Source organism: Plutella xylostella, chromosome 3 (genome assembly GCF_932276165.1).
Source record: "Plutella xylostella chromosome 3, ilPluXylo3.1, whole genome shotgun sequence".
Classification (NCBI taxonomy): domain Eukaryota; kingdom Metazoa; phylum Arthropoda; class Insecta; order Lepidoptera; family Plutellidae; genus Plutella; species Plutella xylostella.
The window spans coordinates 2,697,803-2,723,599 of NC_063983.1; the positions used below are offsets into that span (position 1 = coordinate 2,697,803).

Sequence of the window (25,797 nt, forward strand, 5' to 3'; positions counted from 1 at the left end):
CATCGGTCGGATATTGGCCACTTCACCACTAAATACTGGCCACCTATGCCAGTAACTGAATTAAATTGATAAAAATGCGTGATATTTTGCCACACGATACTACAACTTATAAATATTGTGAAAACAGTCGATTTTCATCTAAATAGAGTACTTGCATTTTTATTTAGTTATTGGCATAGGCGGCCAGTAACAGAAAATTTGCAATTAATTGATTCAATTATTGGCCACCTCCAAAAACTCACCTTCCCAAAGGTAATTGCATGAAACTATAATATATTAATAAAACTTACCATTAACACCATATAAATATGCTAAAGAAATCACTTAAATTGCGTTCAATGACCAATAATGTCAATTTTGAAGAAATGTGTTTCGTTAAGAAATACGTTACTCTGAAGCGTACACGCGGAAGTCCGACCGCCAACTGTCAGAAAAAGGCGACATAGTATGGCGCTTTTTTTCATAGTGGCAAAAAATTGTACTAAAATCAAAGTCAGTTAGATAACAAAGTTCTATTAAAAAACACAGATGGCAGGTGATGCCTCATTCCTTATTTTATGATTTTAAAGTTTATAGTGGCCAGTAACTAACGATGGCCAATAACTGGCAGTTTTACCCTATATATATTCAAATAGGTAGTTATTTATTGTATTTTTTGTGAAAATAAAAAGAACAATGGGATGGCCAGGGCGAGAGTAGCCGTCTCGGCAGGGCTACTACGAAAATTTACGAACGAACAAGAGCTGTCATGGAATAGGTAACCATAATACAACGAGATAGAGTCGTGGTTATCACTGCATATTTCTTGTTCCGAAGTATCGGTGCGCTGTGCGAACCACGGCTCTACAGGATGTTGCAAAAGGGGTATACTAAGCCGAAACCTACATGTGCAGCATGGTTTATCTAAGCCTGAAACTGAAATCAGAATTTCAAAATTCGCGAAAAAAAAAAAAAAATCCATAGAAACTTTGTTGGTCACGTGACTTTTTACTATGGGAAAATAATTTTTTTTTTCGCGAATTTCCAAATTCTGATTTCAGTTTCAGGCTTAGATAAACCATGCTGCACATGTAGGTTTCGGCTTAGTATACCCCTTTTGCAACATCCTGTAGAGCCGTGGTTCGCACAGCGCACCGATACTTCGGAACAAGAAATATGCAGTGATAACCACGACTCTATCTCGTTGTATTATGGTTACCTATTCCATGACAGCTCTTGTTCGTTCGTAAATTTTCGTAGTAGCCCTGCCGAGACGGCTACTCTCGCCCTGGCCATCCCATTGTTCTTTTTATTTTCACAAAAAATACAATAAATAACTACCTATTTGAATATATATAGGGTAAAACTGCCAGTTATTGGCCATCGTTAGTTACTGGCCACTATAAACTTTAAAATCTTAAAATAAGGAATGAGGCATCACCTGCCATCTGTGTTTTTTAATAGAACTTTGTTATCTAACTGACTTTGATTTTAGTACAATTTTTTGCCACTATGAAAAAAAGCGCCATACTATGTCGCCTTTTTCTGACAGTTGGCGGTCGGACTTCCGCGTGTACGCTTCAGAGTAACGTATTTCTTAACGAAACACATTTCTTCAAAATTGACATTATTGGTCATTGAACGCAATTTAAGTGATTTCTTTAGCATATTTATATGGTGTTAATGGTAAGTTTTATTAATATATTATAGTTTCATGCAATTACCTTTGGGAAGGTGAGTTTTTGGAGGTGGCCAATAATTGAATCAATTAATTGCAAATTTTCTGTTACTGGCCGCCTATGCCAATAACTAAATAAAAATGCAAGTACTCTATTTAGATGAAAATCGACTGTTTTCACAATATTTATAAGTTGTAGTATCGTGTGGCAAAATATCACGCATTTTTATCAATTTAATTCAGTTACTGGCATAGGTGGCCAGTATTTAGTGGTGAAGTGGCCAATATCCGACCGATGTATTTTGTTACAGTGCGCAAACCATCATCAACGGGATGCCACCTAAGCGAAGACAGTATTCTTCAGATGACTTAAATAAAGCCTTCAAATTCATAAAAGACAAGACAAGACATAAGACAATAGAAAATAGTTTTCAGAAATTCAACAATATTTTATTGAAGGATATCGATCGACGAACCGTCTTGCCTAAAAGCTCGACGAGTTTCAGCCCCCAGAGCAAGCTGGGTTTCGAAAAGACTTTAGTACAATAGATCTACACAGTAAGGCAGATTATAGGAAGACCCAAGAGTATAATAAGCCTCTCTGTCTAGCCTTTGAAAGCCTTCGTCTCCATCGAGACGGGCAGTTTTGGACTCCTTGGAGAGATGCTAAATCGACTGTCGCTATATCGGGGTGTTGAGGTGTCTATACAATGCTGCTACTATGACTGTCCAAGTACAGGACCACAAGAAAAGACCTATCCAAAGGCAACGAGGAGTGAGACAGGGAGATGTGATATCTCAGAAACTGAAGACCGATGCATTAGAAGATGGCTTTAAGACGTTGGACTGGAACGGACACATGTCACACCTCCGCTGCGCAGACGACATCGTCAATATGGCAGAATGTCTGCTGGAACTCAGCTGGATGCTAAGTGGCCTAAATGCTGCTTCCCAACCTGTAGGCATCCCTCAAAGCCTGAAGACAATAGTCTAGTCAACCACTGCATCCTGCACAGTGATGACGTATGGTGCAGACTGGTGCACATGCTATGGAGAGAGCTATATGCTTGGGGTTGCTCTGATAGATCGTATCAGAAATAGGGTTATCTATTTAAAGAACTAAGGTTACTGACAAAATGTGCTTAGATAAAATGGCAGTCATATCTCCCGATTCTTCCGAAGAACCGATAACCGTTGCCGTTGGGTTAGACGAGCTCTCGTATAGAGACCACGAACAGGCAAAAGCAACGTGGGACGCCCTCCTGCCCGCTGGACCGACGATCTTAGGCGGGTAGCTGGTAGTGGCTGGATGAGGAAGGCCGAGGACGAGGACCGAGTGTTATGTTTGGGAGAGGCCTATGTCCAGCAGTGGATGAGTATTGGCTGATGATGATTCTATGACGATGAATAAAATACGCACGTACAGCGTCGGTAGATCTTGATTTGCTTGATTGGTTGTATGTAAAGTACGCAGGAACGGTGTTTATTAAGTAATTATATAATTATGTACACAAAAAACATGTAATTGAAAATGTTATATTCCTAGTATTTTATTCTTAGAAAGTTGATTGTTTTTTTTTTGTTTTTGAAGTTTAGCCGTGGTTAATATTATTCTGCAACTGATTTTAATTAAGTTTTTATTAAAGGAGACAACATTAATTTCTATTTTTTAGCAGTTTAAAGCTTTTTTATAAAATTATTTCCTGTGGCCAATAACCAGCCTATGGATGGCCGGTAAGTGATTTTTTTGGCCAATAACTGCAATTTTACACAGGTTTTCAAAAACATGCATTTTTTTATCGGTTATAGTTTTCTAAATAAACTATTGATTTACTGCGAGGCAAAAGTAGCTTTTCTAGATTACATTCATACACCATCTGTCAATTTTGGTTTAATCTGTATGAAATAATTCAGCTTTGAAGTGGCCAATCCGCTTAGTTGGCCTATAACTGGCAGTTTTACCCATTTTTTTAAACATTAAATTTTCAAATACGATCATTTTATAACTCTTATTTGTGTCAGGTGGTGACTCTAGCTTAAGAAAAAGGAACTTTCGGGATAGTGGTAGACCACGAGACGACTCTATCTCATGGCATTATACCTACGTACGATTGCAAGCTACCTATCTTTGGCAGCTTTTGTGCGTGTCAAAGCTGCCACCAATAAGAGTTATCGTCGTTCGTAGTTTGTGAACCCAAGATAGAGTAACCCACCGGATTCAGCGTCGTCGTCGCTCGGTAGAATTATCGCGTTTACCATCAAGAAAGCATTTTGGGTCACAAATGCTATTTTCAGTAACATTCCGTGTAGCGTAGTAAGATTGGCAATTCAAAAATGCTTTGGTGATAAAGTAGATTGGCCCTATCACAAAAGCTTAAGACAGTGTTTAACACATGCTTAGCGCTAAAAAAATACTTATAACATTTTGTTTTAAACCCTTGTTTTGGTTTAAACTATTATTCAATGTTTAGGGCGACTTGCACAAACATATTAAATCTAGATTTGGTGTTAAATCTCAATTTAAGAAACGTCAATCCATATAAATTTATGGCTTAAATGGAGATTTAACATTAAATCTAGATTTTATATGTTTATTGTGTTAATACAGTAGGTTTTACATATTTGAGAAGCAAATCTTAGAGACTTTCAAAATGCTCGAACCCTAAACACTTGCATTCCTTGCTACCATAGGATAATAATATTATCATAATAATGTTATTATCCAATGAATTAAATGAACCTATCACATGGAAAATGAAGACACGATAACAATAATACTTCAATAATAATAATACGTGGGTACATCTCACACACGGCCATCCGACCCCAAACTAGGCTGAGCTTGTGTATGGGTATCAGACTTGAGCTGATACATCTACACACATACATAGATATATACATAATTAACATCCCAGATAAGTACTTGGTGTGCTGGTGGTGCATTAATGACTTTACTGGACGAGAGCGTTTAGCCTCTTAAAATATCTAGGTGCATACATTATAAGTAAAACATACCTCAATAATATCCTTTTTGTTACAACAGTCACCAATTTATATCTTCCAGAAGTTGCAGCACTTATATATAACACTAGATTGGTCTATGAAAATGATAACCTCCTTGAAGAATGCACATACACTGAGCACGAATTCACCCAAACTGCCCGTAGGTCTGCCAGCCGGAGTGAACAACTAAGGTTACGTAACGCGCATATGTGAATGAACTAAAATGTGTCAGATCTTGGAAAAATATTTCAGTTTTCAGGGTTCTTCTGAGGTTGAGGCGAAACGGTTGGGTTTCGTGCAATCCGTGGAAGATAATTTGACAAAATGTATTGAGATTTGATGAGTTGTTAGTGTGCTTACCTGCTTTATTAATGGCAAAAAATAAAATTTACAAACGTAGAAATGTGATGAAAATATATATAAGAAGATACCTGAAAGCTCCTGTTAGTATAGACTTTCAGTTTATTTTGAAATGCATTGTTATTTGCGTTGCCAGTGAAATATAGGTCGACAATAACATCGACCTATACCAGAATACATTGAGGTAAAATGTGGGATGTACTATCGAGTATAATAATATTAACAACCAACTACAGTGGACAAATAATTAAATTAGGTGATTAATGTACCTATGTACTGAATCATTGATTCAAGAAAACTTAGTATTAAATAATTACAACATAAATTGTAATTATTGGAAACTAGCTAAGAAAAAGTTATATTGGGTCACATTTTCACCTTTCATTCACAAAGGTCACCTAATCCAATCGTGAATCTATTTAATTAAAAGAAAACAATAATAAAACTATTTATGCAATGCATAGAATAGACAATTGAACATCTCGCAGTTATTTGCCCCAAAGCGATTAAACTTCAATCTTGGCACAGCCGCCAAGACGACCAGCGGACTGTGTGTGCGTAGTGATAATTATACATTTATCGGCTCGAGACGAGTATTGTGACAGAAACGAGCCGAGACAGCCGTGTTTTGTGAACTATTGTTAAGTGTGATGCTAGGAGATGGATTACCAGAAACGTGAGATCCCCACCTGTGAGGTTTGCCAGAAACCTGCAAACCAAACCTGCGGAGGGTGCAAGCTCGTCTTCTACTGCTCCAGAGCTCACCAGAAGTTGGGATGGAGGGAAGGACACAAACTCAGATGCTGCGCCTTCAAAGTACAATTCTCCGACACTGTAGGCAGACACATGGTGGCCACAAGAGACATCAAGCAAGGTGAAATGATCTTGAAGGAGAAGCCCGCAGCCATAGGACCAAAAATGGCCAGCCCCGTCCAATGCTTGGCGTGCTACAAAAAGTTGGAACCAATCAAAATGGAAGATAACAAAACCTACGATTTTTACAAGTGCTCGTCGTGTCATTGGCCCATGTGTGGACCAAAGTGTGAGAAAGCTGAAGTGCATAAAGCCGAATGTAAGATTATGACTGACAGGCAGTTCAAGTGTACTATTAAGTATGAACAACCCGACAAAATTGAGTCTGCGTACTGTGTGATTGCACCGCTAAGGGTCCTTTTAATGAAAGAAAGTAATCCTCTGCAATATGAAAACGTGTTGAGTTTGGAGTCCCATTTAGACGAACGTGTGAACACACCTCTATACACAGTGCTGAAAGCTAATCTAGTGACTTTTATCATCCAAGTCCTCGGATTGCACATTGACGAAGAAACAATATTGAAGGTGGCCTCAATATTTGACACCAACTCTTTCGAAGTTCGTACTCCCGACGGCTCTAAAAGGATGCGTGGTATTTATGTGACAGCAGCCATGATGAACCACAGCTGTACGCCAAATACCCGACATGTATTCTTGGGTGATGAATATAATTTTGCCCTCATTGCAACGATGCCAATAGCTAAGGGTGAGCTCATTACTGCTACATACACACAAAGTTTGTGGGGCACATTAGACAGAAGAAGACACTTGCAAACTACTAAATGCTTTTACTGTGAATGCGCCAGATGTAAGGATCCAACTGAATTCGACACCCATTTAGGAAACATCTATTGCTCTATGTGTAACGGCCCTTCTGGTTTAAACAAAGGAGCAATGTTGATGTCGACGAATCCACTAGATGAAGGAGCCGTATGGAAATGTGAAAAATGTGATCACACTATTTTGAGTAAGCAGATGTTCTGGGGCAATAACGCCTTGAAAGGAGATTTGAATAAAATAAACAAACTGAACCCACGTGGGTTCGAAGAGTTTATTACTAAATATAGCCAGACGTTACATCCGACGAATCACTTGGTCTTACAAGCTAAACTGTCCTTGATCCAGATTTATGGGAATCAAAAAGGCTACACCTTATCAGGTAAGTAAAACACAACATTTGGTAATAATTTATTTTGAAGTCTGTGAACAGTACACTTATAAACCTTCATATTTTTACAGAATTACCAGACCACCTCTTGAAGAGGAAAATTGATCTTTGTCATGAACTTTTGGAAATATCTGACAAGATCGAGCCTGGTTGGACTCGATTGAGGGGCACTCTCCTTCTAGACTTGCAGTCAGCTATGACTGTTGAGACTAAGAGAGAATATGAAGCTGAAAAGATTACTAAAGCTGCAGCACAGGTATTGTTTACTTTTATACTTCACAATATTTTGTATGTAAAAAAACAAGAACATAATTATTTACCACATTTTTTTTATGTGTACCTATGCTTAAAATGTAAATGTTCACATCGTTGGCAGGAAGCGTCTATTATTCTTTTGCCTAACCAGCGCTGATAAGCGCGAAAAAAACGATCGTAAAAGCAATTGGCGGCAATATTGGTAACCAGCATACTTTTATCACTTGGGTGCATCAAAAAAGTTATAAGACATCGAGTTTTTATTTCAATAATAATATACACCTATAACATACCTACGCATACAAAAATAAACTTTGCCGATCAAAGGCCCGCCAGTATTGGCAGACTGCCTATAAATTTTAGATTTTAATGAGATGGTTTATTTGTTTTTTCAGGATCAACTGATGGAGAGTATGACATTGCTGCAAGAAGCCACAAATATTTTGAGAGTGGAGCCTTACATGAGGGAGACTTTAGAGGCGAAAATCCGTGAACTAGCGAGTCAACTTGAAGATAAAATGGAAGAGAAAAACGGATCAGAGCTCTCTGTTGATTAGATTATTTTTAATATAAATCTATTAAAAAAAATCATAAAGACAAACTGTGTGTTAGACTGAATTACTAATGCAATGTTAATATTTATTGACATGAAATTCCCTTTTTTCTAATAAACTTTTTTAAAACTTCATATTATTGACTTCATTACTATTGTTTCGACACACTAAAGAGCTTTTAAAGTCCAGTGTTCTAATCACGAATATTGTCGACTCTAGTTTCTAAGTAGTAATTCGATAGCAATTTGTGTTAAATCTTGATGAGCGCCCATGTCGGTAACGTTAGAAACTAATAAAAAATCCAGTGAACCACCTTATCGAATAACTATGGATTAAAGTCGATAATATTCGTGATTCGTACACTTATACGTGTTCGAATTCAAGTCCGATGAATCGTCATACAAATTAGTTAGGTATTTAGTCTCTCTACTGAACACTAGGAGAGCTGTAGTGCTAGCGATCGAACTGAATTTTTAATGTGACAATTGCTTATACTCGCTACGCTGTACTTAAATTCCATCAGTTTTCAACGGCGTTATTCTAGTAGGCTTGTTCGTATCATCTGTCTTCGGCACGCTGAACTCCAAGGAATCCTTGTAAATGTGGAGCATGTTCTTTATCAAGTATGAAATCCTCTTGTCTTGTTTCGGTGTTCCTTCTATGACGAAAATCTTTTCTGTGTTCTTTTCTTGCTGTGATACTGGTGGCTTTTTGACCTGAAATTGTGAAACGGTTATTAGTAAGACTTCTAAAGAAAAACCAACTCTTTTTTTAGGTAGTTCATATTGATGAACACAAAATTATTTATCATACTATTTTTTTTTTTTTTTTTTTTTTTTTATGTAGCCTGGTTAGTGTCCCACTGCTGGGCAAAGGCCTCCTTATAAATTGACCACCGGTCCCGATCCTGTGCCTCCTTCGGCCATTGAGGTAAAAACTTGTCGAGGTCGTCCCGCCATCTCCGTCTGGGTCTTCCACGACGCCGACGTCCATCATTGGGCACCCACTCAGTGACAATTCTTGCCCACCGGTCCGGGTGCATGCGACAGACGTGGCCTGCCCAGGCCCACTTCAGCTTCGCAGTCTGTGCGCCCACATCAGTTATACGAGTCGAGGAGCGTAGCGTGGTGTTCCGGATTCGGTCAATCCTTCGTACACCAAGTATAGTACGCTCCATCGCTCTTTGGCAAACCTTGAGTTTGGACTTCTGATGTTCGGTCAGAGACCAAGTCTGTGCACCGTAGGTTAGGACAGGCAGTATACACATGTCGATGAGTTGGCGTTTGAGTGTTAGAGGGAGAGTGCCCTTCATAAGATCTTTCATGGACCAGAAGCTCTTCCAGGCGTTGGTAATGCGTCTTTCGACTTCCTTGTCCTGCCTGTTTTCGAAGGATGCTATCTGGCCCAAGTAGATATAGGGTAACGTAACGTACCTTGGGACGCTTGTACCTCGGGACATTGATTGTATTTTAAAAACCGGCTAAATAAACACATTAAAATTCTACTCTAGGCATAGTATTTTACTCGCTTGGTAAAACTAGTGAGTCTCGTGAATATACCAGCATCGAGTGTGTGGTGAAGACAATATGAAGTTTTTTGGAGTCAAAAGTAGCTTTTGTATAGTTTTTTGTGTTGCTTTATCTCATTGAGGCATGCTCAAAATAAAGACATGGATGTCACGTATAACTTTTCAGTTATTTAATTTGATGACATGGCAATTATCTGAAAGATTCCTAAATTAAAAATAAAGATATTTAAATTTTTGTTAAATATTGCTTTTTTGTACCTTGGGACACGATTAAATTTGTACCTTGGGACACTGTTTACTATGGCTTTGTACTATGGAAAATGCAAACATCTAAATAACGCCTTATATCTCTGTTCTTATTAGTGCCAAAGTGAAACTAGACAGAAGAGAGATGCAGTAAATCAATAAGAACGGAGATATAAGGCGTTATTTAGAAGTTTGCATTTTCCATAGTACAAAGCTATAGGAAACAGTGTCCCAAGGTACAAACGTGTAACGTACCTTGGGTCAAAACAAGCATTTTTACTTTTATCTTAATTTAATAAAATCTGGCCACACTAAAGCTTTAGCACAAATACTAGTGATAATAGATTATATATCCTACCGAATAAAGAAAATTTCACATTAGTATCTTAGTTGTACGCTGCGATAGCTTCATTCAAAGTTGGGGTAGTCGAAAATGTCCCTAGGTACGTTACGTTACCCTACTCATCGACATATCCTATTTCCTGCCCGTCTACCTCGACCCTACTTTTGGCGCTATTGGTCATGACTTGTGTCTTAGACCTATTCATCTTCAGCCCCACCTCAAGGCTCGCCGTGCTAAGGTCTTGTAGCATTTGTGTCAATTCTGATGCGGACGGAGCGAACAAGACTATATCGTCGGCGAAGCGTAGATTTGTTAGCATTCTGCCACCAACGTCTATACCCTTCCGCTCCCACGAGGCCGCTAGCTTTCTGAATACTATTATCCTAACTAATATTATAAATGCGAAAGTAACTGTGTCTGTCTGTCTGTCTGTCAGTTTGTTACTCTTTCACGCCAAAACTAATGAACGGATTTGAATGAAATTTAGTATACATATTGTCTAGACCTTGAGAAAGAACAAAGGCTACTTTTTATCCCGGAATTCCCACGGGAAATTTTTTTAAGGCGAAGTGAAGCTCGCGGGAACAGCTAGTAATATTATAAATGCGAAAGTTTGTGAGTATGTGTGTGTTTGTTACTTCTTCAAGTCAAAACGGCTATACCGATTTTAACGTTTGGTATGGACTTAGCTAACACCCTAAAAAATAGGCTACTTTATTTCGCGGTATACCTACGGGAAAACTTTTTAGGGCGAAGCGAAAATCGCGGTAACAGCTAGTAATATAATAAGTATCGGCAATTATCAGGATAAATCAATCACTTACCGTGTTACAAACACAGCACCAAGAGCCGAATCTAAAGCAGACTAATCCGGGCGTCCTGTCCATTGCTCGCCGGAACCTCTCGTTGGTGAATCCGTAGATGAGCGGGTTCACCACACAGTCGATGTACATCAGACAGTTCGCTGCGAACCACATCTTGCCGTAGCCTTCGTCCACCTGAGGTAGGAGACTATTTTGTTAGTATTATGTTTATAGATACGCAATAAATATTACATCATCACCATCTACAGAGAATCTCTCCTAAGCTAAGGAGCGCCACTATTTATTTTCGGCTTTCTCATGCAAACTACAACCAGCTAGTCTTGGACTGTCAGACCTGTCAGTCCAGGCCTGTTACCTATCTAAATCCATCTGCATCGTTCCAGTCCTCTGAATACCACATCTGTTGTGTTTCCACGCAAGAACTCACACACTACAAAAACATGATGAAATTAACAATATACCTACTTACCGAGTTAACAACAGGCTCCAAACTGTTCCTCCAGTAGACCATCACAGTGTACGGGAGCCGGCACGAAGCTCCCACCACCAGCACACACGCGGCGATCTTCATGGCCTTCCCCTTGGCTCGGCCCACCAGCTGACCGCCCCCGCGGGTCTTCAGCTTGCGAGCGGAGCGCTCGAGACGCCAGAGAATTCCACCGTACTGAGAAAAATGTTCATTACAACAACCACGTCCCCACTGAGGGGCACCTGTCTCCTAATGACGGAAGATTTTTTAGGCCAGTCCACCACGCTGGCCTAGTGCGGGCTAGTGGAAAATGTTAGGAGAATAATGTTACAGGCAACTTTTATAGTTGATAATAATGTACGTCAACAGACTCAATAGTGGGTCGAACATTTTCATTGCTCGCGAATCAATAGTTTAATTCAATTAAATCAGTCAATCTTAGGTGAATCTTCAGTGAAATAAAACATAAAGAGGTCTGAAAAAACAAGAAAATCTAAAAACGAGCGCGCATTTTGCTATCTAGGGGCAAATAGTAGTTAACCTAGTAAGGCATACTGGACTTTAAGAAGATACACGCAAATAACATAATTATTATAACAAACTGATCTTACAGTAACGATCATCAGCCCGAGGGGCACCCACACGAGGATGGTGACCACGATGTGCCAGTACACCTTCAGGAAGCTGTTCTCTCTGCAGAAAGCCTCCAAGTAATCCAGCCATTGGCGTTCCTGGGTGAATAATTTACTATCGTTTATTCGTAAAAATAAACCTTTATAATGTACGTAAGCGTAGGTTCATAATCATCATCATCATCCACTGCTGAAGATTAGCCTCTCCCAAGGAGTGTTACTAGTCTAAGGTCATCGGTCGTTCGGGTCAGATGGCATCCCGCGCTGCGCAGCCTGCGTTTAAACCATTCTGCCTGAAGCCTGTCTATCATCATCATCATCACAACCCATCACGTCCACACTGCTGGGGCACGGGTCTCCTTCCAATTAAAAGAGTCAAAGCCTAGTCCACCATGTGCCACGGCCCCAGTGCAGATACCTGGAATCACACTCACAGTATACTCCCTATTAAAGATCCACGGCACAGACAGCCCCACAGCCAGGGCCCACGACCCCAGCACCACGCGGGGGGCGGCGGCCTTGGTGACCCGCGCCTCGGCGGTCAGCGCGGCCGACGCGAGCCGGTCGTAGGACACCTGCATGATGGCCAGCACTCCGGCGAGGAGGAAGGTGCCTGGAAGGGAGTTTGTTTGTGAGGAGAAGATGCGGTTGGTTTTCCTGTGGCACTTTTGGGGTTTGGGGAGCTTTAGCAGAGGTGTGCGATCTTTTAGAAGTACTTGAACAAGAACACTTCCAAAACGTTATGACATATCTATTTATTTCTGTAATTGAAAAGGTGTTTGTTAAAAGTCATATTTTTATTTAATGCCTTCAACCTATACAGCCTCGAAAGCTACATGAAACGGTCTCTTTTTTTTAACAACTGATCATATGAATAATCTTTTGGATTTAAAAATCTATTAAAACATAAATATAGCATACAAGCCCAAACTTACACTGCACGAAAGCTTCAAACTTGCATCCGACCTCCCCAATCACATAGCTCTGATAGAAATGCCTGACCAGCCACGGCCACGGGCACAGCACCAGCGTAAGAAGGTCCACGAGCGCCAAGTTAGCCACAAGGAAGTTGCTGGCAGACCAGAGCCACCGGTTCCTGGCGATGATGGCGAGGATGACGAGGTTGAGGAAGATGCCGATGAGAGCGATGGACAGCATGAGGGTAGTCTTGAGCGAGATCTCCCATTCGGGCCGCCTGTGCCAGAGTGTGTTGGGGAACGGGAACTCGGAGGTGTCCAGCTGTGGGACGGGAAAACATTAATAGGTACAATTTCAAATTGTTTTGTGTTGAAAACCAGACTGAAATAAAAATAAATACTTACTTAACTATTTTTAAAATTATAAAAGTAGGTACCTAGGTATAATGGAATTACGAATTACAAATGCGTAAACAAAAGTAAAAAATATGTATAGGACTTAACCATTATGTAAGTTTGTACCTAACATGCCCTACTACTTTTACATTTTCAACTAAGAACTTTGGTTCGGAATAAAATCCCGAAGTCTTCCTTTTTAAAAGATAAAGTTTAATACTTACGCCCTCCAAATAGTCAATGCTCCAATTAGATTGTGATAGCAGGGCCAGGGCACCAAGCTCCTCTATGTCTATATCCTCATCCATTTTGCATTTCCTTTTACAATATTGATACTCTTCTTACTGCGAAAAACCATACGCTGATGTTAAATTTAAATGTATTATTAATATTATTATAATAATAAAAAAACAGGTATCATACCTACATGAACTCCAAACTTCAAGTGAGGTGAATATCCATTAAAATCACTTAATCACTTACGAATATGCTGACACAAGCACAAACACTATCAAACTGAGATAAACACTAAACGACTAGGTAGTTGTCTAGATTTTCATTAGCCGTATATGACTAAGCCGAAAATCTATAAATTCACAATATTTTGGTGCTATCAGACCACTTCAGATTAGTCACAGTAGTCCATTACTGTAAAAGCTTTGTTATCAAAGCTTTATTCTGTACAAAAGATTATTGTTAATGCCATTTGACTGTAGCTTTACTGGGTACTTAGATGGGTACCTATAATATGACTGGTAATTTTCTGCTCGCAAAAATCCAGAAACAGCTTAAAGCATAAAGGAAAAAACATTTAATGACTTAGAATTAGCATGTAAGCACTTATTAATTTAAATATATTTTGTGTAGATAATTTTGTCATGTTTTCGAGTCTAGACGGGTTTTCAGATTTGATTTCTTTCTAATTCAGATTTTATTTCTTGCAGATTGTGCCATGATCATCATCAGTCAACTATCGTCCATTGTTTCCATAGAACAACGCGGACTCAGGATTGTTTCCCAAGTTGGGCCTCGAGTGTGAGTTTTTTCACCGTAAGAGAAGCGGTGAGTAAATATTAATTTGTATGGCGCGGGAAAGTCGCCACCTAGTTATGATACGAGCTGCACTAAATCGGCGCCATACAAATATTGAAGTCGATTTCGCCCCATTTAACGATCAGCCTAAATAAATAAAACGTAATTCTATACTATGCCATCTACCGGTCAGTAGAAGAAGCAGAGTACACACTCAACTTCACTCTCCACGCTTGCCTCAGCGCTCTGTAATGAAAGAATGGTTCTGAAATGGTACGGAAATTTCTGTTAAGATGGAGCTAAACCAAATATTTTATGAGCACGAGGATAAAATAATTTTGTAATCAATGAGGAACCTACTTACTAAAATCTGAAATTAGTTTTCATTCCACAAATGATCCCAAAATTTAATTCCCGATATGAAATAAGGTACACAGCAGTACATAGAGTGGAGGCATAGTTACTTGAATAGTAATATACCAAATAATGTTATTACGTGACTGACGGCCACCCGAATCCGACCCTAAGCACTAAGCTAGACAGAGCCTATATTATGGGTATCGCACTGATATAATTATCTACACTACACATACAGGTTACTACATAGATAGATACAGAAAAAAGCCAAGATCCGTATTTACGTATTACGTATACTTATTTTAACTAATGATAACAAATTTGGGTGACCCCTAAATATGGCAATAGGCTATTTGCTACCCCCATCTAACATAATAATAATATCCTATGTTTAAAAAAATACTTATCTGCCCCGACCGGGGAACGAACCCGAGACCTAGCAATCAGGGACTTAGTGTCCCTGACTACACCATTTGGTCATCAATAGTTTGTTTTGTTTATCAATGTTTACATGATAATTGATAATCTAAATTAAATTTAAGTTACTTATGTGTAAACTTTGTAAAGATTGTTCAGAACCCCCCCCCCCTCCTGGCTACCCCCTTTTGGCTTACTATACCAACTTTAACGCAATATCTTGTAGATGAATTATATTCAAGTAAATAACCTGATTAAAGTAAGGTTATACACTGAAAAACTCCCAGCAAAAAAAAAACAAAAAAAATACTCCTAAACGGAAAGGCCACCGTCTACAATTTTGAAGGGCATTTAACAGCGCATAAGAATATTATCAACTAAAAACGTAAAAATGGTGTACAAATTGAGAATTCATGTTTTGAAAAATTATGTCATTTCGGATTTGCCAAAGACCCGAAAGAGCTGGAAATGTCCGACTGGTCAAAATTGGCACAGAATAGGGAAGATTGGCACACTTTAATGTCGGAGGCCAAGATCCACTTCGGGTCGCTGATCCAGCGGAGTAAGTACGTATGTCATTTCACACCGATTAATGACATAATTTTTCAAAACATTTTGGAATTTCATGGATCACGAGTGAACACTATAAATAGATCTACAGTCGCATTACGATAACGATCAACACGCGAGGTCCCGAACTCATACATCAAAATAACATTTTCACAACAATGTCATGCGAACAACATCTCCAGACAATAGTATCGTCTTCATTATAATACACTTAAGCTTTAATATCACATGAAATATCTGGTAGATTTGAATAAAATATCGCAATTTTAATGATGATGTAGGTATCTGAAAATTTGAACATGAGTCCGTTTATACAGGGTGTTGCAAAAAGGGTATACTAAGCCGAAACCTACATGTGCAGCATGGTATATCTAAGCCCGGAAATGAAATCAGAATTTCAAAATTCGGGAAATAAAAATAACATTTTCCATAGAAACTTTTTTGGTTACGTGACTTTTTACTATGGAGAATGTTTTGTTTTTTCGCGAATTTTGAAATTCTGATTGACAACAATTTAATGAGCAATTTAACTATTACCTACCTACATTACGTAAAACTTTCTTAGACTTTAGTGGCTTGAATCAAATACACTCACCAGCAAGGAAAAAGTTCCAGTGACCTTCTTCTTCTTCTTCTTCTTCCTTGCCTTATCCTTATTTAGGGTCGGCTTTGTGACCAATAGCGCCAAATTACTCCTAAACGGAAAATAATCCATCTGCAATATTGAAGTACAGTATAATATAATACATAACCAACTTAAAACCAAAATATTTTGATCAAATACTAAAGGGCTGCCTGAAAGAGATCGCTTTTGGCGATAAGGCCGCCCTTAGATTTTAAGTCTTAAATGTTATTTTAAGTGTTTACGTACAATAAAGTTACACTACTACTACTAAATTAAATGTTTTTAAAAATTGGGGATAGTTGGGGTCAGCATTTTATAAGTGGAACTTTTGCCTTGATCGTGAGTGTATTTGACAATTCTGATATGCATATTTTTATATTTGGGAAGGCTTATTCAAGGCTGTTTTTTTAAATATGCTTACACCTTCAAGAACCAAACCGATTACCATCGCAAATTATGTATCCAAAGCATACTTTTCATATGCATCATAGGCACTTTTTGAGGATATTTTTTTCATAAAAATGGTCTTACTATCAACCTACAAATAAAACAACTACTTACCTATAAAATAAAATACTTCACTTAAAATTGTGATAACCTAAATACTTCAGTCAAAGATTTCCATTGAACTCATTCTTTCAACGAGTAAACGTTAGGTACATGACTTGATATTCTTAGGAGAGAGAATGTAATATCTGTAAGAATGAAAGTGCATATTGTCGTCGAGTTCAAGAGACTGCGGTGTGTGCCTTTCTTATCGTGTGCCCGACATGCTGGCTGTACCGATGTAGGGACAGACAGAAAAAAAAGTTAAGAAAAACAAGTAATTTATTAGTTAAAGTAGGTAAATTTGATTAGAAATAACCTTAAAATTAAACTTACATCGTGTGAAAAACTCAAATTTCTAAAAATATGTAGTTAAAGTCATAAGTTAAATTGCCTTTTACATAGGGTTGTATACTCAATAAAATAGGAGTTAAAATGAAGCACAGTTTGTTAAAACACTAGTTAAACTTTAACAGAATTTGTTTAAATGTATTATTTATAGATGAAATGTAATATAAGTGTCAGTACTTAGTTTTTAGTTTAGAACTAAGAGCGTCTGCCAACCAACTGTTAGGCAGTTTGGCAGAAAAAAATTGTATTAGCCTACGTTTTTTATTATAAATAAATAAAAAAAAAAGTTTGACACGTTTTCTTAAACTTGCTAAAAATTTAAGAAGCATTTTTTCTGCTGACTGTCCCCTCGCGGGCAAATATTCCAACATATTATCGCTGCCATCGAGCACATTTGAAATATTCATACGATTCAGAAAGCATTAATGTTCAATGAAGCTCTATCATGTTCTTCAACTGTCTCGGCGACTTAGGGGCGTCTGGGCTTTTGCAAACGGTACTTTCAGCTTATTGATTTGCAAGAAGTACTACCTACATGAATTAAATAAGGATTCTAATTAAGTACTTTTAGTGTTTGTGACGAATCTTTGTTGGGATTTAGAGTTTTTGTAACTTACGAGTCTTGCTTTTACGCATGAGAAACACTTCACAAAGCTACATTATACTGGTTGATTTTTATCCCAGAAATCAAAACCTTAGAAGGCGATGCTAAGCTCTCGAGGAAAACCTTATTATAATATAAATAGACAAATTGAAACATACAAGTTGAATTGCCTAGCTTGGGTCGGATGGCGGTGTGTAAGATATCCCCACATATTATAATTTATTAAGTACACTCACGGGCAAAGAAACAGTTCCACTTACAAAATGCAGACACCAAATGGCGTAATTTTTTAAAAACATTTAATCGGACATTTAAACAAAATATTCATATTTTTAGTTGGTAGTTCTGATGCGCCGAAAGCAGAAAGATTGCAGAAAGTTAGTTTTTTCCGTATCGGTGTAAATTTGTAAATTTCTGAAAATTGAACTTTTTCATTGCCCGTGAGTGTATTAAGTATATTATTTTTAGCATTACTGAAGATTCACCGTTAATTTCTGATTCAGTCTCTTTAAAATGTGTTCGTTCCATCGTTTCATTTGACTTCGCATATTCCTGTAGACGCTCACACGGGCGGATGGATCGTACATTCTTGCAGACACATTTTATTAGATTCCTTTTCAGTCTGAAGGACTTATTCCGGTTAGCTTTGTCTGTGGGGACTATTTTCTTTCCAGTCTATGCTGATTTAGTTCTTTTTATTGATTAAGGACCTGGTTTGTTTAACGTTCAGCTGTGACTGTGCTGTATTTTTATTTTGTACTGCATGAATTGCATGATAGCTTGCGAATCGTGTTGACGATTAGATTGAGTACAATGCACTATTTTTAGTATACTCAGTACTTACACAATGCTCAATTATTTATTGCATCCATAAGTTTTATATAGGTACCTATATGTTAATATACAGGGTGTGGCAAAACGGGTATACCTCAGCACGCGTAGCACAGTATGGCGGTGACAAGATATAAATGACAGCTAGTTGCAACAAATTGTGTGATACCAGTTGTCCTCACAAACGCTAACATGGCCAACACGAAATAATCACTACATGATGTGAGTTACAATTTTGACAGCGAGATTGGAAGATTTGTCTTATTTGCTAACATGGGTGTACCAATTTATCCACACATGTCTCAGTTTGACATTTGTTTAGGTAGCATTATATCACTCAAGTTCGAAGGTGGTGATAACATGTGACACCAATAATTATTTGTTTAGTTTTTGTTAATTTCATCCTTGCTCTACAAGAAGAGATGCACGAAAGGAAAATTACTATAATACTTATAGGGAGGATGATCCGGGACTCTAATAACCCGTTGAAAATGCTTTAAAAACAACATTTGTCAAAACACACATCCTCTTTTTTATTTGACTAAAATTATACATTAAGTAGGTATAAGTATTACTTATATGTAGCGGTGTTAGCTCAGACGGGTAAGCGCCCGCCCCTCACGGAAGAAATGTGGATTCCAAACCTGTCGCTCACATGTGCTAAGAAGTTAGATAGATAGACATTAGTTTGTTTGGAAGCAACTCAGTGCATATGTTTGCCCTTAGGAACAAACCACTGATTTTCAGTTGTCTCCCATATACTTTAAGTTTGCCTATTCACGCCAAAGTATGTAGGTAATGAAGTGGCTAATTAAATAGTTTGAATGCTAAATGTGGAGTTCACGAAATGTAAATCATATACATTGAATAGGTCCGGCACACCGGGCAGTCAGCGACTGATGCTATGATGACTGGTTGTCCTTTCACCACAGCGACAAACCCTAGTCAGGCTTTATTATTTATCAACAACACACTAACTAAAATGAAGTGGCTAATTGAATAGTTTGAATGTTAAATGTGGAGTTCAAGAAATGTAAATCATAATATAAACTGTACATTTAATAAGTCCGGCACACCGGGCAGTCAGCGACTGATGCTAATCCTTTCTCCACAGCGACAAACCCTAGTCAGGCTTTATTATTTATCAACAACACACTAACTATAAAAAAATAAGTGGATATGCTAGCATGTACAACTAAATTAAATGGTTATAAAAATATAATATTTTCTTTAGGTAAGTAAAACATTTATTAAACTTTTAATTAATAAATTATAAAAAGTATACTATTTCACACACCATAAAAGCATATTAGGTATTCTTAGTTATCAACTATCACAATAATCAGTCTGAACTTGGCTTATATCAGTCATCAAATAGGTCTCATAGTATGTATGCCAAGTTTTTCAACTTTTTCAGTTCGGTGCCGCTCCGGTTCATTGTATCACCACAAGGTTGCTGATGTCATCTGACCATCTTCAGGTGGTTTCTGCCAACAAGAACTCTCCAACCGTGTCTAGGCCATCATTTTCTGACCGGTTTTGACCATCTTCCGTCTTGCCTACGAGCCAATTTCAATGTTCTGTAACAAACAAAAATGTTTCATTAGATTTTAGTTATACTTATGAACTAAGATTATGACTCCTTTTGTCATCTTCATCATCATAGCCCATCACGTCCTCACTGCTGGGGTACGGGTTTCCTTCCAATGAATGGCCTAGTTGACCAAGTACGGCCAAGTGAAAAAAGTTTTTTGAGTTGTTTTGTGTGCATGTGCCCAATTATAATAACATGTGACTGGTACTGGCACTTACCTACTGTTTTTTCCTTCCATTGATTATATAAATATTATTCAGTCAGGCCGTGGGACAAGCATCGTAGATGATATTCTGTTGCGCCCGTCAGAATCCTGCCCGAGCTTTTGTCTCAAGGCCTTCTAGCTCCTGGGGCCGGGTAAACGGTGGGTGGGTCATCAGTCAGGTGGCATGCTGTTTTGTTCTTCGTCTCATGGAGCCGGTGCATAGAAATCGTCTGCCGAAGAACTCCCAAGGAATCTGATCGTGCTTGGTCGGGAGCAAGCTCGGTCGTATATTATTTCATGTGACGATGTCCAAGAAACTCAAGAAAGTAGTTAATGAGCCAATATGAGTCCATGGGGTAGCACAATGCAAAAATGCAATGGTAATATTACCAAAATATTTCACTCGAACGCACCAAACAGCGAAAATTTTCTTCAAATTTGACGTTTGGTGACATTTAAATTGTCAAAAAACCATAGACAATACAAACAAGAGCCACAAATGAGGGATTTTCAAAAAAAAGAACGAATGAAATACATATTTCCACAGAGCAGAAAAGTTTCAGTGTCACTGTGGCTTATATCCAATCACACAACTAAAACGAGTCCCATGTACACCCTATGCTAACATTTAAGACTGATATCAAAAAGTGACTCAATTTAATCAGTCACTTCACATGTTGTCTTATTATGGCCATACTAGCCGTGCAGGTACACGTAAGCTTTGGCTTAGTAGGTAGGTATATCCTTTTTGCAAATAGTATAGTTATTAAATTTGAACTTTATGGATCCTGTCGGGCATAAGGTAAATTAAGTAAATTATGTAACTTGGTGTATAAATAATTAAATATGTGTTAGATGACTAGCGTTTTTGAAATAAATGTATACAAACTATAGGAAGGTAAATGAGTAACCCTGAAGATAAGTATCTGTATTAAGGGTGGATTTCAACAAGTCCTAAAAAATCTTCATTTCCGTGGACTTTTTTATCTTAAGGTTTTTTATATTAGAAAAACGCTTTTATTAAAGTTTTTGTTAACGTTAGTGTTCTTACTAAATGGGTAGCAGATAAGTTAAAAACTGAATGAGATACGGATGATTAAAAATTTCGTGCCACGGCGATGAAACATGCGTTCACGGCAATGAAACAAGCGTCCACGGCAATGAAACAAAGGCCCACGGCAATGAAACAAACTTCCACGGCAATGAAAGAACTGTATACAATGCAAATGAAAGAATCAATCCACTGCAGTTTTTTAAAAAGACTGTGTGGGAAACGCAAACTTAGACAGTGTATGTATGGCAGAAATATTTGGATAGATATTGGAACGAAAGAAAGAACGACAATATGTATAAAAAAATAAGAATATAGTATGGAATTCTCTAAGTAGCATTGTGGGGTCTGTATTGCGACGTATAAAACAAAATGTTTCATTTCACACTAATAACGTTCACAACATATGATAAACCTTACCTATAACATCTATATTTTCATAAGGTATAATATACAATTCGTATACTGTTCATTTTATGTAAAATTCATAAAATATACTATAATATGACATAATCTGTGCTGAATTAAACAACACCGGCAAAACACCTAGCACCAAAATACAAAGATAGGTGCGGTTTGGTGCACATGTTGGTCAGCTAAGCGTCTCCCTACATAGCGCCAATAATAATAACGCAGTCAAAACTCCTTGCACCAAAACCTAAACATAGAGCGTCTCCCCATGTAGCCCCGCTTCGCTTTTGATGAACATGTGCACTTAACCGCTCCTCCTCGCTTTTCTCGTCATCCCACCTATCTTTAGGTTGTGGTGCTAGAGGTTTTGATGGTGTTGTGTAATTTAACAGATTATGTGATATTTTATGAACTTTATGCTAAATCATAGTATATTTTAATTGGTATAATAATATGAAATGTACATGTTATCATCATCAGCCTATAATCATCCAATGCTGGACATAGGCCTCTCCCAAGGAGCGCCACAACACTCGGTCCTCGGTCTTCCGAATCCAGCCACTACCGGCTACCTGCCTAAGCTTGCATATTTTGACAGCTATGTTGGTAACCTTAGTCCTCTGACGTATAACCTCTTTTCTGATACCATCCATTAGAGAAACCCCAAGCATAGCTCTCTCCATAGCACGCTGAGTGACTATAAATCGGTGGACCAGTCCCACCATTAGTGTCCACGTATATGCACCATATGTCATAACTGGCAGGGCGCAATGGTTGAAGACTGTTGGATGCGCCTTTCAGCCTTCTTGTCGAAGTTGCTTCTGCCTAGCTGAATAGTCTGCCTCAGGTAGTCATATTATTGCACAACTTCGATAGTTGTCTCACGAACGATCACCGGCTCCGGTTTTATGTGAACATTCTACATGACTTTTGTCTTGCCCAAGTTCATACGGAGGCCTACACGGTGCAAGCAGCATTAAGGCCACTTAGCATCCTGCTGAGTTCCTGCAGAGATGTTTGTTCTATTATATTCTATTCTACTACCTGTGGGAGGTGTAAGTACTTTAAACTATGGTTTTTTACTAAGTACCTGCACCTGGCTCTCTCGAATGGGACCTTTGTGCAATGTGCATATCCCCAAGGTCTAAGCTGCCTTTCTAAGCTTGGACTATTTCCCACCACGCTGGTCCACAGCGGGTTGGTGGGCTCACATATTATCTAGATGTGCTAAATCTATAGGTAGATATGCAGGATTCTTCACGATGTTTTCCTTCACCATGGTATACATTGTATTTAAATTCAAAGGAACACATTGGTACATGTCAGTGCCGGAATTCGCACCCGCATCATTGGCGTGGGAAGCGGGCGCTTACCCGACTGAGCTACCACCGATCTTATTTATACATAACGTTCATTATAATAATGTTGTGATTGTTATTATTAATGTAATATTATATATTTCGTTTTTATACATCGCGATACGCACCCGTTTTAACGCACTGCAAAAAGAGGTAATTTGACTAGTCCTGTAGGTATTGTCAGTGATCGGTATTACCTGTATTACAGGTAAAAGATGGTAAAGATATGTTACTTTGCCTAATCATACATACCACGGCGATGAAAACATAAGTCACGGAAATGAATAATCTGGCCACGGAAATGAATAACCTAACCACGGCAATGAATACAAATTATTTAACAAGACATGGCAATGAAATTTTTTTCATTGCCGTGGCTTTTTTTTCATTGCCATAGCAAATATTGGCCACGGAAGCCACGGAAATGAAAGCATGGCGATGAAAACCAAGGCATTAAATATAAATAACTAAAAAAGTATTAACTATTCGAAGAAATAAACACTTTATAAGGTAAATATTTTCAAAAAGCTTTCTTTTGAATGCTTATTCTAGAAGACAAACTTAATTTTATAGAAGTTATATCTATCCACGGCAATGAAAGAAAAATTGTCCAGTCCCCAAAAATTTTACTGATTTTCACTATTGCGCAAAAACGCGGGCACTGATGAACCTCCTGCCACGTCTAGCAGTTAGGCGACACTTGTAAGAAACGATTAGCGCACTCAGAGGGGCACCCAAGTTCATAGGTAAAACAATATCCTTGATCATGTTTAGGACACGGCGATGAACAGAAGTTCTGGGACACATGAATTTTCACTTACCGTTCGTTATATTCTTTATATATTTCAATAAATGTATTCCGTGACAATACTTTAACTATTAATGTGTCAAATGAAACTAAGTTTAACTATCAATACGCAATAATTTTTTTTCTATGAAGAATAATAAAAAACGTGATCACGTGGGGACAGACACGGCAATGAAAGATTTGGAGGTTTAATATTTTATTTAATAATATCCATTAATCCTATTAATACAATATTTAGTGCTACACATAGATAACTATTTCACTTAACCGGAAAAAAATATTAGAAAATTATAACTTGGTTTTTTAGTACCGATTTCATTGATGCCACGCAATTTTTGGCCGCGGGAAATTCACCCTTAAGTTTTCAATAAGCATTCACGGTAGGTAGATAGATAGAATATTCTTTATTTGTACACACACATAAAATAACCTTACATAACTTAAATACTAACACATAATTATGTTAAAAATGGCAGTCTTATCACTTAAAGCGAGATTTTTTCAAGACAACCTTAGGTAGCACAGCGTCTGAAAGGAGAATGGCGATTTCTCTATGGCGCCATGACCCAGAGCGGCCATTGATGAAACATACACTGATGTGTAGTCCGTGACTACAGCATATACTGGTATTAATTTTATTATTATGAGGCATGGGACTTGGGAGAACGAAGATATAGGTGATGAAAGATCAAGTCTTTCTACTGTACTAGATGTTACCCTCGAGTTAAAAATTGATTTTAAAAGTGTTCCCGTGGGAATTCCTGGATAAAAAGTATTTTATGTTACTTCGGGATAACGGGAACTTGAATAGAATGAAATAATTTTTGAAATTGGTCTCTTTATAAAAGTAGGTTTCTGAGTGTGAAATGTGCAAAAATAATTATGATATTATTTGCATAAATAAAATCATGTAATACATTCTGTGATGCGCTATGTATTGGGAATCCCATGATTTAGATTATAAAACTTATTTGTCCTTGTACCATTCATCAAAATCTTATTTAACGAAAAAAAAATCTTTAATTAATTTACTTTTGAACCCTAATATCTCAAGAACCCCATGGTTTAGATTTTTCAAAATATTTTTCCCTGATAACAGTCATTTTTATCAATAACTTAAAATAAGTTTGGTTAGTGGCTGCTAACTTATGCAAAGCGGGTCAGGTTTCGCCATTCTTCTTTACTTACAAAATAAACTTATTATTATTTACATTTGTAACACGAGGCGTCAACATGTAGCGATCACGATTTCTATTATAAAACTCACCCACCCATTTCTTTCCATCAAATTGCACTTTGTGTTTCCACAAATAAGGTTGATTGTTCAGTTTGTGTAGAACGGTGAATTAAAGTTTGAAGACGCGTGGGCTAACCCCATTCGTACTAAATTGCAGTAGACAGTTGTGGTTAGCCGTCGCCGCTGCGCTATTCTGGATATCCGAAAGATTCCATTGCGATTTCGTTATAAGTACACAACCGTATTACCAACATGAAGACGTGTTGAAAGACATTTCTTGAAACCTTTTACAGGCAATGGCTGAAAAATATTGCCACGTCATTTTAAACTCTATGACATGGAGTTAAGGAGAAAATACATCAGGGTTCTGTAAATAGGTACCTATTGCATGATGAACATTTTTGCGAAAGCTTTACATTAGAAAGGTCAGATTAACTTCAGCACTCTCCTTTATACCAATTGAAACTTGCAAAAGCTTCTCTCACTTCCACAAATCGACTTCAGCAAGTTTTATATCGTTGCTAAAAGGTCCAGAATACCCCCTTTCCTTATGTCGCAACGGCGACGGAGTGCGCAAGGAAAAAATTAATAAGCGCATAGAATATTAACACCATTAAACAAATGAGACGGCGGTC

General features: G+C 37.9%; 2 protein-coding genes and 1 long non-coding RNA gene across 3 annotated transcripts; 1 reads left to right on the plus strand and 2 right to left on the minus strand.

Annotated features, from left to right (window-relative positions):
* The first annotated feature begins 5,544 nt into the window (after positions 1–5,544).
* On the plus strand, positions 5,545–7,944 carry LOC105387290 (SET domain-containing protein SmydA-8). The gene is made up of 3 exons (XM_011557994.3): positions 5,545–6,992; positions 7,073–7,257; positions 7,652–7,944. The coding sequence occupies exons 1-3, from the start codon at positions 5,681–5,683 to the stop codon at positions 7,811–7,813; spliced, it is 1,659 nt and encodes a 552-aa protein (XP_011556296.3). The 5' UTR covers positions 5,545–5,680; the 3' UTR covers positions 7,814–7,944.
* A 39-nt stretch (positions 7,945–7,983) lies between these two features.
* On the minus strand, positions 7,984–13,723 carry LOC105387305 (substance-K receptor). The gene is made up of 8 exons (XM_038117110.2): positions 13,593–13,723; positions 13,390–13,509; positions 12,788–13,091; positions 12,287–12,465; positions 11,832–11,951; positions 11,221–11,415; positions 10,752–10,925; positions 7,984–8,526 (listed from the first exon to the last, which is right to left on the minus strand). Exons 2-8 carry the CDS (start codon positions 13,471–13,473, stop codon positions 8,320–8,322), a joined length of 1,263 nt encoding a protein of 420 aa, XP_037973038.2. The 5' UTR covers positions 13,474–13,509; positions 13,593–13,723; the 3' UTR covers positions 7,984–8,319.
* A 5,999-nt stretch (positions 13,724–19,722) lies between these two features.
* Positions 19,723–21,008, minus strand: LOC125489204. Its single transcript, XR_007266815.1, has 2 exons — positions 20,311–21,008; positions 19,723–20,078 (listed from the first exon to the last, which is right to left on the minus strand). It is a non-coding gene; the product is annotated as an uncharacterized LOC125489204 (long non-coding RNA).
* Between the last annotated feature and the right edge of the window lie 4,789 nt (positions 21,009–25,797).

Coding starts and splice junctions, on each gene's coding strand:
- LOC105387290 (XM_011557994.3), top strand. CDS start 5,681: ATGGATTACCAGAAACGTGAGATCCCCACCTGTGAGGTTTGCCAGAAA. Junction 6,993..7,072: donor AAAAGGCTACACCTTATCAG/GTAAGTAAAACA, acceptor ATATTTTTACAG/AATTACCAGACCACCTCTTG. Junction 7,258..7,651: donor TTACTAAAGCTGCAGCACAG/GTATTGTTTACT, acceptor TTGTTTTTTCAG/GATCAACTGATGGAGAGTAT.
- LOC105387305 (XM_038117110.2), bottom strand. CDS start 13,473: ATGGATGAGGATATAGACATAGAGGAGCTTGGTGCCCTGGCCCTGCTA. Junction 12,466..12,787: donor GTTTGAAGCTTTCGTGCAGT/GTAAGTTTGGGC, acceptor ACTCCCTTCCAG/GCACCTTCCTCCTCGCCGGA. Junction 11,952..12,286: donor TCTTTAATAGGGAGTATACT/GTGAGTGTGATT, acceptor TTATTCACCCAG/GAACGCCAATGGCTGGATTA.